This window comes from Mustela erminea, chromosome 1 (assembly GCF_009829155.1).
Source record: "Mustela erminea isolate mMusErm1 chromosome 1, mMusErm1.Pri, whole genome shotgun sequence".
In the NCBI taxonomy this organism is placed as follows: Eukaryota; Metazoa; Chordata; class Mammalia; order Carnivora; family Mustelidae; genus Mustela; species Mustela erminea.
In genome coordinates, this window is record NC_045614.1 from 15,537,834 (window position 1) to 15,550,538 (window position 12,705).

The window sequence follows — 12,705 nt, forward strand, 5'->3', positions numbered from 1 at the left end:
CAAATACCATCCCACTGGGGATTAGGGTTTCGCATAGGAATTTTGGGGGGGACACAAACATTCAGTCCATGGTAGAGAGTAACAGGACTAGGATTACTATGATGTTAGTAACTTTTTCTAATTAAGGACAATTTAGTTAAGATCTAGTCAGTACTCTCCATTAGAACTTTCTGTAACAAGACAAATGTTCTAGATCTGTGCTGTCCATTACAGTAGCCTCTATCTGCATATAGCTATTTAAGTTTGAACTTGTTAAGATTGAATAAAATCTCTCAAGTTTAGTTTCTCAGATATACTAACTGCATATGACAATGGAGCCCCTGAAATGTAGCTAGTACATCTAAGGACCGGACTTTTTTACATTTTATTTAATTTTTATTAATTTGAATTTAAATAGCCACATATAGTTAATGGCTACTGTATTGGATATCACAGATCTTGATTATTCCCTTACACACATGGATGTTTTTGGTGAGACATTCAGATATTTAGATCTTTTTTTATCTAGGACATGGCTGATCAGTGGAAATAGAAAGTTAGTCCTATATATAATTTAAAATTTTCTAGTAGCCATGTTGACAAAAAGTAAAAAAGAAACAGGTTAACTTAATTTTAATCCTATATTTTATTTAATCCAGTGTATCCAAAATATCACTTCCACATGTAATTGATATAAAGCAAATTATTAATGAAATATTTTCCATTCTTTTTATTCCTGTTCAGTCTTCCAAATCTGGTATATATTTTACACTTAAAATACATCTCAAGTTGGGCCACGTTTCCGGTGCTCAGTAGCCACATGTGGTTCATGGCTATGGTGTTTGACAAGGCAAGCTTAGCAATTCTTGCAGTATTGATAAGATTGCATCTATTTATGTACAAAAATGAAAATAAAAAGTCACATATTGATTAGTTAGTATAAGCTGGTAAGAAAAGTATCAAAGAACATATAGGGCCATGTATTTGATGCTAATAGCAGTATAATATTTGCATGCAACTTGCTGAACAAAATTCTGTATCAGTTGTAGATGTAAGCTTTAAATCTATAATTGTATATAAGGTTAATAGACATACTTGTCTAATATTTTATCATTTTAGGTGTTGTAGCCTTTTTTCTATAGCGATTGCAATTTTCATGTTTTCACAAGCATTGAAAAATCTAAACATTATTTTTATTCTGTTCTCAGATATAGTGTAGGAAAAATGTTTTCATTTCTATGAAATGTTAAAATGTTTGGTGCTTACATTTGTAGGAGTCTGTGTTCTCAGCTGTGGCCAAGGGCATTGTGGAATCTTGCATGAGCGGTTACAACGGAACCATCTTTGCCTAGTAAGTTCCTGGCTCTGTCCTTATACAAGGGTACAGCAATACGTACTTCTTACTATAGCTGCTGAAATCAATTATCACAAACTTTAGTGGCTTGAAACAATACACATTTATTATCTTTCAGTTCTGTAAGTCCAAAATCTCACTGAGCTACAATAAAAGTGTTGGCAGGACTGTGTTCCTTTCTGGAGGCTCTAGAGGACGATTCCATTTCTTTGCCTTTTCCAGCTTTTAGAGGCCACTCAAACTGCTTGGGCACAATCCCCTTTCTCTATCTTTGAAGCCAAGAACATGCAACTCTCCCACTCTTCTTCCTCAGTTACATCTCCCTCTGGCTATGACTGGGACAGTTTCCCTGCTTTTACAGATTTATGTGGTTGGATTGGCCCCACCAGGATAATCAAGGTGGAGGGGATTAAACTCCACCTCCGGGAGAGGAGAATATCTACTTAAATTATTTGGAATTCTTCTTCCTCTACTTATATTATTTGGAATTATTCTTCTTCTTCCTTTTTTTTTTTCTTTTTAAGATTTTTATTTATTTATTTATTTGACAGACAGACTTCACAAGTAGGCAGAGAGAGAGGAGGAAGCAGGCTCCCCGCTGAGCAGAGAGCCCGATGCGGGTCTCGATCCCAGGACTCTGGGGTCATGACCTGAGCTGAAGGCAAAGGCTTTAGCCCACTGAGCCACCTACATTCCTCTGGAATTCTTCTTTGAGGAATATTTGTCCCCCCCCCCCCATTTATTTAATTCTACTTGAAGTTATAATTCAATATATTGTTTTTATCTTACTGCTCATATCTTCCTAGCTTTGCCATTGGGAGCTATTTGAGGTTGGTTTCCGTGTCCCTTTGACATGTCTCATCCTTTTGCTTGAGCACTTCCTTACTTTATGATACTACAGGTTGTTCCTGGCTTATCTGTATATTCCCTGTCCTAGGCCTAGACTCAGCCATTTCACCAAGGATCCCTGGTTCCTTTTATTGGAGAATGGTATTTAGAAACCAAGATGTGGGGCACTGGGTGTGTTTGTTGCTACTGGAGTATCATTGCTTCTAGGTCTTCTCAGCAGACAACTAGGTAATAAATGTATATGTACTAAGTCACGTATATAGGCCTATCTATAATTGTTTGTTTATATCCATTTGTATATACGTTAAGCTAAACATGTCATGCTATGTCTGTAATCCAAGGGTTTAGAATCCACATGGGTTCCTTCTAACTTTTCTTTTTTGTGTATCTATAACTCCCCTTGCTGGCAGCGAGAACCGTGGCACCCACCTTCCACCATCCCTTTACTTCTTTGTTCATCCCCAGTATACACATAAAACACTTTATGAATTGTTATCCTGTCTCCCTGTGAGAAACAAATTTATTGAGTATAGTTTTGAGGTACAGTTTTTTTTTTTTTTTTAAGCCTTACAATTTCTAGTCAAAACCTCCTTTTCTAAGGTTTCTTAGGTCAGCTCCTTTACTATCCCCTCACTCCAGTGCAGGTACGTCATGCATTCGTCGTGCATTCCATCCTGGGACCACAGGCATGCGGGTTGATGTGTTTTGCTTGTTTTTTTAGTTTGCCTGCCTTAAAGTTCACCCTTCGTGATAAACAGAGGTAGAGAGTCATGTATTTACCACCCCAGTACTGAAGAGGACAGTTGTTCACCTTAAAGGTTTCCCGTTTGTCCCCCTTGTAGTTAGCCACTCCCCCTTCTCCTATCCGCTGACACCCAGGCTACACTAACATATTTTCCATTCCTAAAGTTCTGCCTTTTCCAGAGTGCCATGTGAATGGAATCATATAATATGTAATCTTTTGGATCTGGCCTCTTCCTCTTAGTAAAAATGCATTTAGATTTGCGTGTGTTGTTGCATGCATCAATAACTTACTCCTTGGGGCACCTGGTTGGCTCAGTCGGTTGAGACCTCTGCCTTCGGCTTGGGTCATGATCCCAGGGTCCTGGGATCGAGCACCGAATCGGGCTCTCTGCTCAGTGGGGAGCCTGCTTCCTCCTCTCTCTGCCTGCCTCTCTGCCTACTTGTGATCTCTGTCTGTCTAATAAATAAAATCTTTAAAAAAAATTTAAAAAAAAACTCCTTTTTTTTGTCAATAGTATTTTATTATATGGATGAATCACGATTTGTTTACCTATTTCCTTATGAAGGGATAGCTTAGTTGCTTCTAGTTTTTAGTGATTATGAATAAATTGCTACAAATATTTGAATATTGATTTTTGTGTGAACATAAGTTTTCAAATCGTTTGAGTAAATCCCTAGGAATGCAATTGCCGGACCATATGGTAAGTCTATGATTAACCTTATGAGAAACTGCCAAATTGTTTTCCAAATGTATGTTTCAAGTGATTCATGATCCTGAATTTCTAAATGTTGGCAGACTTAAAATATCGCTGTAGATTTAATTGGAATGTAAGATGGCGGTCCAGAAAACATTGTGACCTTGGCAATTATACAAGATGAATTTTAGTATCATTTCAGATTTATTTCATAAATAGGAATATAACTTGTAATCTTTTTTCTTAGCAGTAGACTTTTAAATTTATTTAGAAGTAGAGCTTTTTAACACCGTGGTGATTTATATGAGACATTTGAGCAGCTGCTGCTTTGTGTGCATGTGACCTTGTTCGTCTGTAATTGGTTCAATGCACAAGAAAATAGAAAGCACATTAAAAAGTATAAGTTTTAGGGGCACCTGGGTGGCTCAGTGGTTTAAGCCTCTGCCTTCAGCTCGGGTCATGATCTCAGGATCCTGGGATCGAGCCCCGCATCGGGCTCTCTGCTCAGCAGGGATCCTGCTTTCCCCTCTCTCTCTGCCTGCCTCTCTGCCTACTTGTGATCTCTGTCTGTCTATCAAATAAATAAATAAAAATCTTAAAAAAAAAAAAAGTATAAGTTTTAGACTCATATTGCATATACTTCATTGAAAATTCAGCTTTGCTTTTCATGCTTACTTTTCAGTTGTGTTCAGGAAAACTGAATATTGTCTCATTAGCAGTGAGACAGATACTTATTTTCTCATCTGTCTTCCCAAGAGAAAAAATATTTTTTTTTCATAGAATATCTTGAGTGGTAAAGTTCAAGAATGAATTTGAAAGAAGAGTCACAGTTGCAGAGATTTTATTATATATAGAACTGTTATTTCTTATGACCTTGTAGGCATACTAATTATGTTTAATTTGTAACGTATTAATAACTTAATGAAAATTGCTTTTGCTATAAGGTAGAAATGGAAACAGTTGGATAGAATTGAATGTTTGATTTATTGGTTGGGGAGCGTACTTTTTGGTTTACCTATGACAGTCCCAATTCTAGGGTAGTTACTATTTTTTCTTTAAAGATTTTTATTTATTTGAGAGAGATCACAAGTAGGCAGAGAGGCAGGCAGAGATCGAGAGAGACGGGGAAGCAGGCTCCCTGGTGAGCAGAGAACCTGATGTGGGACTCGATCCCAGGACTCTGGGATCCTGACCTGAGCTGAAGGCAGAGGCTTTAACCCACTGAGCCACCCAGGAGCCCGTCTTTTGGGGCATTTAAACAAAAAATGAATTTAAAAAAATTTTTTTGAAAGATTTTTATTTATTCACTTGACAGAGAGAGAGTGTGTACAAGTTGGGGGAGGGGTAGAGGGAGAAGAAGAAGCAGACTCCTGGCTGAGCAGGGAGCCCGATGCGGGGCTCAATCCGAGGACCGTGGGATCATGACCTGAGCTGAAGGCAGATGCTTAACATACTGAGGTACCCAGGGGCACCTCAAATTTTTTTAATATTTGTGCAGTGAATCCAAGCTAAAGACAGTTGACATCTATCTTTAACATAAGCATTTTTAGTTTTAGTTTTTGTTACTCTTGTTTTTTGGGGTAATGGAGAAAATAAGACACTACATACAAAAGAAGGCCTATAATATAAGGAATTTTAAAATTGCTATATTTTTAAAAGAAGACATTTTAACATCTTTAAAGGCAGAATTTAGGAAAGGAATTGCTATCTTAGAATAGAAAAAGTTGGAAACAGAAGTCCAGTATCTGGTTAAATCAATTATATATGCATAGAATATACAATGTAGCTATTAAAAATAATGAGGTAGGTTGCTATTTACTGGCTTAGAAACATCTGAGATAAAATTAAAAGACAAAATATTACAGAGCAGTATGCGGAGCATTTCAGTTTTGTAAATAAAAATTTACTGAAAATTCTGATGTCTGTGTTTGTATAATCCTGAAGCATTACCAGATAATGAACAGTGTATTTCCTAGTGGTAGAATAGGAAAGAAAGAAAATGAATCATTCACTTGTCAACTAGTATATATATATTTTGTATTAAAGATTTTATCTGGGGCACCTGGGTGGCTCAGTGGGTTAAAGCCTCTGCCTTCGACTCAGGTCATGATCCCAGAGTTCTGGGATCGAGCCCTGCGTGGGGCTCTCTGCTCAGCGGGGAGCCTGCTTCCTGCTCACTCTCTCTCTCTCTCTCTCTCTGCCTGCCTCTCCGCCTACTTGTAATCTCTGTCAAATAAATAAATAAAATCTTAAAAAAAAAAAAAGATTTTATCTATTTGGGAGAGACAGAGCAAGAGCAAGAGAAGGGGCAGAGGGGAGAGTGAGAGGCAGACTCCTCACTGAGCATGGAACCTGACATGAGGCTCAATCCCAGAACCCTGAGACCATGACCCGAGCCAAAGTCCAGTACTTAACCGATTGAGCCACCCAGGTGGCCCCAATTTTTTTAAAAAAATTTTTTATAGTTTTTTTTTTTAATTTTATTTATTTATTTGACAGATATCACAAGTAGGCAGAGAGGCAGGCAGAGAGAGAGGGAGGAAGCAGGCTCCCTGCTGAGCAGAGAGCCTGATGCGGGGCTCGATCCTAGGACCCTGGAATCATGACCTGAGCCGAAGGCAGAGGCTTTAACCCACTGAGCCACTTAGGCGCCCCCTTTTTTAAAAAATTTTTAAGATTTTATTTATTTATTTGTCAGAGAGAGAGAGTGCACACAAGGAGGGGGGAGCAGCAGGCAGAGGGAGAAGCAGGCTTCTGAAGGAGCAGCAAGCCCAATGTGGGACTTGATCCCAGGAGCCTGGGATCATGACCTGGGCTGAAGATGGGCGCTTAACTGGCTGAGCCACCCAGCCGTCCCCCCAGTTTATTATTATTATTTTTTTTAAGTAAGGTCTGTGCTCAACGTGGACCTTGAACTCACAACACCAAGATCAAGAGTTGCATGATCTACCAACAGCCTGGCAGGCTCCTCTACCTAATATACTTTTAAAAAAGAAATAAAATAAGTTTTTGTGGGAAAAATGTATAAACTAGTAGACCATATTAAAGTAGGAGGGTAGTCTTTTAAGTTTCATGTGTAAAAATAATATGTAAAACATTTATTTTTACAGTGGACAGACGGGCTCAGGAAAAACATTTACGATGATGGGTAAGTGAGTTAAGATGATCATTTCCTGACTTAATCCACACGTTCTCCGATGACAGCACCGAAGCACCTAGTACATTCTGGGGGAAGGCATACTTTCTATATACGATGTTGATCTCATAAAGGTAGGGCTGTTTCCCAGGCTTCTGTCAGATTGTGATAGCAAAGTCTGTGTTTGCAGCTCTGTTCCTGGTCAATGCTCAGCGCAGAGTAGGTGCTCCATGGACAGTTTTTGAATTGGGTTTGCTTTTGATTTTTATTTTTTAAGATTTTATTTATTTATTTGAGAGAGAGAGAATGAGCGAGAGAGCCTGGGAAGGGTCAGAGGGAGAAGTAGACTCCCTGCTGAGCAGGGAGCCCTTAATCCCAGGGGGCCAGGATCATGCCCTGAGCCGAATGCAATCATTGAACCAACTGAGCCACCCAGGTGCCCCGAACTGGGTTTAGTGACTTTATATATTTATAAATCTATGCAATCACCACCCAGATCAAGATTCCCAATCAGTAACTACCTCACTCCTTCCCCTGAAATATGTATTATGCCGACTTCTCTGTCACCATCAGTTTTGCTTGTTTTTAAGCTTCTACAGATGAAATTTTACTATGTGTCCTCTTATGTCTGGCTTCTTCGCAGCATTAAGTTTCTAAGATTCACCCATGTTGTTGGCTATCCTAGTAGTTTATTCCATTGCTCTGTAGTGTATCATTGCACGGGTATGCCACCTTTTCCATTCTAGTGCTGATGGACGTTTGGATTATTTCCAACTTTAGACTATATGTATAATGTGGCCGTGACTGCTTTTTCCTATATGTGTTTTTTATTTTTATTTTTAAGATCTTATTTATTTGACAGAGATCACAAGTAGGCAGAGAGGCAGGCAGAGGGGTGGGGGGCAGCAGGCTCCCTGCTGAGCAGAGAGCCCGATGCCAGGTTCGATCCCAGGACTTCAGGACCATGACCTGAGCCAAAGGCAGAGGCTTTAACACATTGAGCCACCCAAGCACCCTTGTATGTGTTTTTTAAGGTTCATTTCTAGGAGTGGAATTGCTGGGTCATAGTTACATGTTTATCAGCTCCAGTAGATATGGTCATGATAGATATGAAAGTTCTAGGAACTCCATATCCTTGTCTATATGTGGTATTGTCAGTTTTTTAAATTTTAGCCATTCTAGAGTATGCATAGTGTTATCTCATTGTGTTTTTGCTTACGGTTCCCTGGTGTCTGTAAACAGCTAAATACCTTTCACGTGTTTATTGGACATTTGAACAGCCTCTCTGTAAAATGCCCATTTAAGCTTTTTTCCCATTTAAAAAATCAGCTTGTCTTTTTCCTCTCATTTGTGGGGATTTTTGTAAAAAAAGGTTAGTCCTTTGTCTACAATATAGGTAGCAGATTTTCTCTAGGTTTCTCATTTGTTTTTGCAGTTAAGGTTTTTTCCTTTGGTCAAGTTTTTTATTTTCTTGTGGTTGAATTTTGGTTGTGGGTTTTGTTGTTGTTGGTTTTTTTTTTTTTTTAATGGTTTCTGAACTGTGAGTTGTAGTAAGAAAGAGAATTACTGAGTGAAATGAAAAGGAACCATGAGACCTCTGGGAGAAGCACCTTTCAGACATTAGCCTCTGAGTTGGAAGCATGTTCAAAAGTGTTCATAGAGGGCACCTGGGTGGTTCAGGGGGTTAAAGCCTCTGCCTTCAGCTCAGGTCATGATCTCAGGGTCCTGGGATCAAGCCCTGCATCAGGCTCCTTGCTCAGCATGGAGACTGCTTCCCCTTCTCTCTGCCTGCCTCTCTGCCTGCTTGTGATCTCTGTCAAATAAATAAACAAAATCTTTAAAAAAAAAAAAAAAAGTGTTCATAGAACAGCTGGAAGACCTATGGGGCTAGAGAGGGAGTTTTCCAGAATAAGGGGCTAGCAGGGATGGAAGTTGGAGTTGTACCCTGAGGCCAGGTCATGTAGGACATGGCGATGATTTAGGATTTTGCTGAGTGGGATGTGAAGTCATTGGAAGGTTTTTTTAAAAAGAACTACGTGATCTGATGTATAATTAAAAAGATTTCTGAGGCAGATGAATGGACTAGACTAGGAGGGGCTAGAGTGGAAGCTAAGGAGCTGAGGCATAGAAGAGGCAGGTGGTGATGAGGGTAACTAAAGAATATAAATATATATATATATATTTTTAAAGATTTTATTTATTTATTTGACAGAGAGAAAGATCACAAGTAGGCAGAGAGGCAGGCAGAGAGAAAGAGGGGGAAGCAGGCTCCCCGCTGAGCAGAGAGCCCGATGCGAGGCTCGATCCCAGGACCCTGAGATCATGACCTGAGCCAAAGGCAGCGGCTTAACCCACTGAGCCACCTAGGTGCCCCACTAAAGAATATATTGATTATCTTTGTTTATTATTTAACAGGAAAGGGTTATAAAATTATCTGCGCACATATTATTTGTCCTTTTTGATTACTTACTTGCACTTTTCTACCTCCTATATGTTTGTGTGTATATATACACATACACACATACACGGTACAGTTTACAAGGGCCATTTATTTTTTGAAAGCTTTTATTTATTTTAGAGAGAGTGCAGGGGTGAGGGGTTTGGGCAGAGGGAGAGAATCTCGAGCAGCCTCACCACTGAGTGGCTGGGCTCCGTCTCAAGAGCCTGAGATCATGACCTGAGCTGAAACCAAGTGTTGGATGCTTACGTGACTGCATCACCAGGTGCCCCTACAAGGGCCATTTAAAATACCCCAGGTTAGGAGCGCCCACGTGGCTCAGTGGGTTAAGCCTCTGCCTTCAGCTCAGTCATGATCTCAGGGTCCTGGGATTGAATGCTGCATCGGGTTCTCCGCTCGGTGGGGAGCCTGCTTCCCCCTTTCTCTCTGCCTGCCTCTCTGCCTACTTGTGATCTCCCTCTCTCTATCAAATAAAGAAATAAAATCTTTTAAAAAAATATTCTGGGTTATAGCAACCAAGACAGTGTTAGTGGCTATCATGGGCCCTTCCTTCAGGCCCATTAATGGGCAAGTACTATTCAGTCTCTCAAACTAAAATTTAACTTGTGTGGGGCACAAAGAAGGAACTGATTATACAGTGTGTCATCTTATTTCTGTATAAATTTCCTTTCAGTATTGTCATTTTGAAGGACTACTGTAGAATTAAGATGAATAGCTACTTAAGGTTTTTTTTACATTTCTTTAGGACCATCTGAATCTGATCATTTTTCTCATAACCTGAGAGGAGTAATCCCACGAAGTTTCGAATATTTGTTTTCCTTAATTGATCGTGAAAAAGAGAAGGTAAAACTTGTAAAAATAAAGTGGTTCTATGAAATTCTGGTTTCAAGCAGTTAGCTACTAATAATTAGCTCATAACACATGGAAGGTCATAGGTGGTACTCTACAATGTGGATAAGCTAGTGTGGCATAGAAAAACCTCTCAGTTCTTAAGAAAAAATGAAGGATTCTGAGTTTTTAATTTTTTAAAAATTTTTGGTTTTTAAGCCATGCGTCCTCCGTGAACTCAGGATAAACGAAAGAAAAATGTACTGCTTCTTAGGCTCTCAGGTTTTTGCAAGAGCGAAAGTGTAAAGAAAATCTTAACTGAGGAAAACAGATTTATTAAGCCCCATCACTTCCCTGCACATAGGCTCACAGTTGAATGCAGGTATCTCTAGACCCTCAGTATGCCCTGGAGCGATGGGCCCATCCTTGCCTCCTTTGTGGCACCTTCTGCCACCTGATCATAATTTAGTTTTCATATGTGGTGTGACTCCATCATCCTGGCGAAGTGAGCTTCTTTCTTCCGCTGGCTCTCAGGGTGGGCATTTCTCGTGATTGTGCTTCATTAGCTTGATGAATTCCATGTTTAGGAGCCCTTAGTGGAACATTTTCTATCACATGCATACCAAGGAGGCGGATGCACAACATTGGCTTACCATTTGTTCCTTTGCAGAAATGATCCCTAACCTTTACAGTTAGCCCTGTACCTTGGGTGCCAGTGAAAGAACTTCAGCACTCCACATTCCTGTGGTTAAAAATCCTAGAGAGAGGCTTTTGAGATCAATTATTTTCAGTCTTTTCAAGAATGTAACACTTGATGGAAGTAAAACTTTCTGAGTAAGTCCAGTATATGACAGATAAGAAAGGACTTGCTCTTTCTCATCACAAGGAAAAAAATTTGTAACTGTACAGTGATAGATTTAACTAGATTCGCTGTGGTGATTTTTTCTCAACAGATATAAATTCTGAATTAATATGTTGCACCCCTGAAGCTAACATGTTGTTTATGTCAGTGATCCCTCAGTTTAAGAAGGTGGAATTGCCCATCTGGACTGCTCAAGTCCTACCTCCCTGTCTTGCTTCTGAGTCACTTCCGGAGACCTAGGCCTCCTGGGATCACAGTTTGATGCTGCCTAAAGTTGTCACGATATGTTAAAACTAGTTACCTAGATTTGTAACTGACTTTTATATACCTTGTATTGTGTAAAGGATAGCATGGAAGGAAATGTAGGCCTTGCGACGCATGAAAGGCGGTGATGCTCATGAAGGATAGGGATGAACTCGTGAGAAGAAAATGTCTAAACGAGGCTTCACTTTCCAGGCTGGAGCTGGGAAGAGTTTCCTCTGTAAGTGCTCCTTTATTGAAATCTACAACGAGCAGATCTACGACCTACTGGACTCTGCCTCAGCCGGACTGTACTTAAGGGAGCACATCAAGAAGGGAGTCTTCGTTGTTGGTGCCGTGGAACAGGTGGTGACCTCGGCTGCTGAAGCCTATCAGGTACCCGACACCTTGAGCACTTTGATCCTTAGGCAATATCGCATGCTGTGAAAAGCACTTTCATCTCAAAAAAAGCAAGAATTGAGCTACTAAAAATAATTCCGTAAAGGCGTGACACAGAATGTTCATGAGAAGAAAAAAAAATATGACTGTTACAGATCTCCCCTTAGTTCGAATAGGACTTTGAAAGCCTCTTGATTTTGCATGATTTTAGCGCTGTTTGTTCCAGTCAGGGACCCTGCAGGGCCCACAGGGACAGTTTGTTAGTGTCGTATTTCTCCAGTGATTCTCCCTGGGAGCTGCCCCTCTGAGGAGCTTCTGGGATTGCTGCTTTTTAAACCAATGGGCTGTTCTCTTCCCTTTATTTTCTACCCTTGTTTACTTATTAGGTAAACAAGTTAGCACTTGGCTCAGGGCAAATAAACCTTTTTTATTTTAAGATTTTATTTATTTATTTGACAGAGATCACAAGTAGGCAGAGAGGCAGGCAGAGAGAGAGGAGGAAGCAGGCTCCCTGCTGAGCAGATTATAACCTGAGCGGAAGGCAGAGGCTTTAACCCACTGAGCCACCCAGGTGCCCAGGGCAAATAAACCTCTTGACAGGAATTTACAAAATACGGCATTTTTATGCCATCTGATCTGGCCAGTTGATTTTAAATGGTTTTTTATCATGTGATATTTGACACATATGAAATACTACCACATGCATAGAAGTTACTAGCTCAATGTTAAAATGAACGCAGAGGACCTTAAGAGTTCAAGACCCAGATATCATCAATACTATCATGTCAACCTGTGTGCCCTTCCCTACCTCATGTCCCTGGCTCCTTCCTAAAAATCAACACTGTGCTGAATGTCACGATCATTTCCTTCCACTTTTTTTTTTTTTTTAAGATTTTATTTATTTATTTGAGAGAGAGAGAGAGACAGTGAGAGGGAGCACGAGAGGGGAGGAGGTCAGATGGAGAAGCAGACTCCCTGCTGAACAGGGAGCCCAATGCAGGATGTGGGACTCAATCCCTGGACTCTGAGATCATGACCCGAGCCAAAGGCAGTGGCCCAACCAACTCAGCCACCCAGACGCCCTCCTTCCACTTTTCAATCACCTACATATGTATTTCTGAAAATGTTGGTTTTGCCTGTTTTTGAGTTTTAATAAATCAT

The 12,705-nt window shown here is 40.1% G+C and overlaps 1 protein-coding gene across 2 annotated transcripts in view; it reads left to right on the plus strand.

The window, feature by feature from the left end:
- The window catches only part of KIF15 (kinesin family member 15), a 72,632-nt gene that overhangs the window by 12,889 nt on the left and 47,038 nt on the right, over positions 1-12,705 (plus strand). The window contains exons 1-5 of one of the 2 annotated variants that reach the window (XM_032317169.1): positions 1,252-1,330; positions 2,271-2,410; positions 6,732-6,769; positions 9,961-10,058; positions 11,362-11,541. In XM_032317169.1, coding sequence (XP_032173060.1) covers positions 2,340-2,410; positions 6,732-6,769; positions 9,961-10,058; positions 11,362-11,541 — 387 coding nt within the window. In that variant the 5' untranslated portion in view covers positions 1,252-1,330; positions 2,271-2,339. Of the gene's footprint in view, positions 1-1,251; positions 1,331-2,270; positions 2,411-6,731; positions 6,770-9,960; positions 10,059-11,361; positions 11,542-12,705 lie in introns of those variants that run through there. The other variant, XM_032317160.1, reaches the window with a different exon arrangement.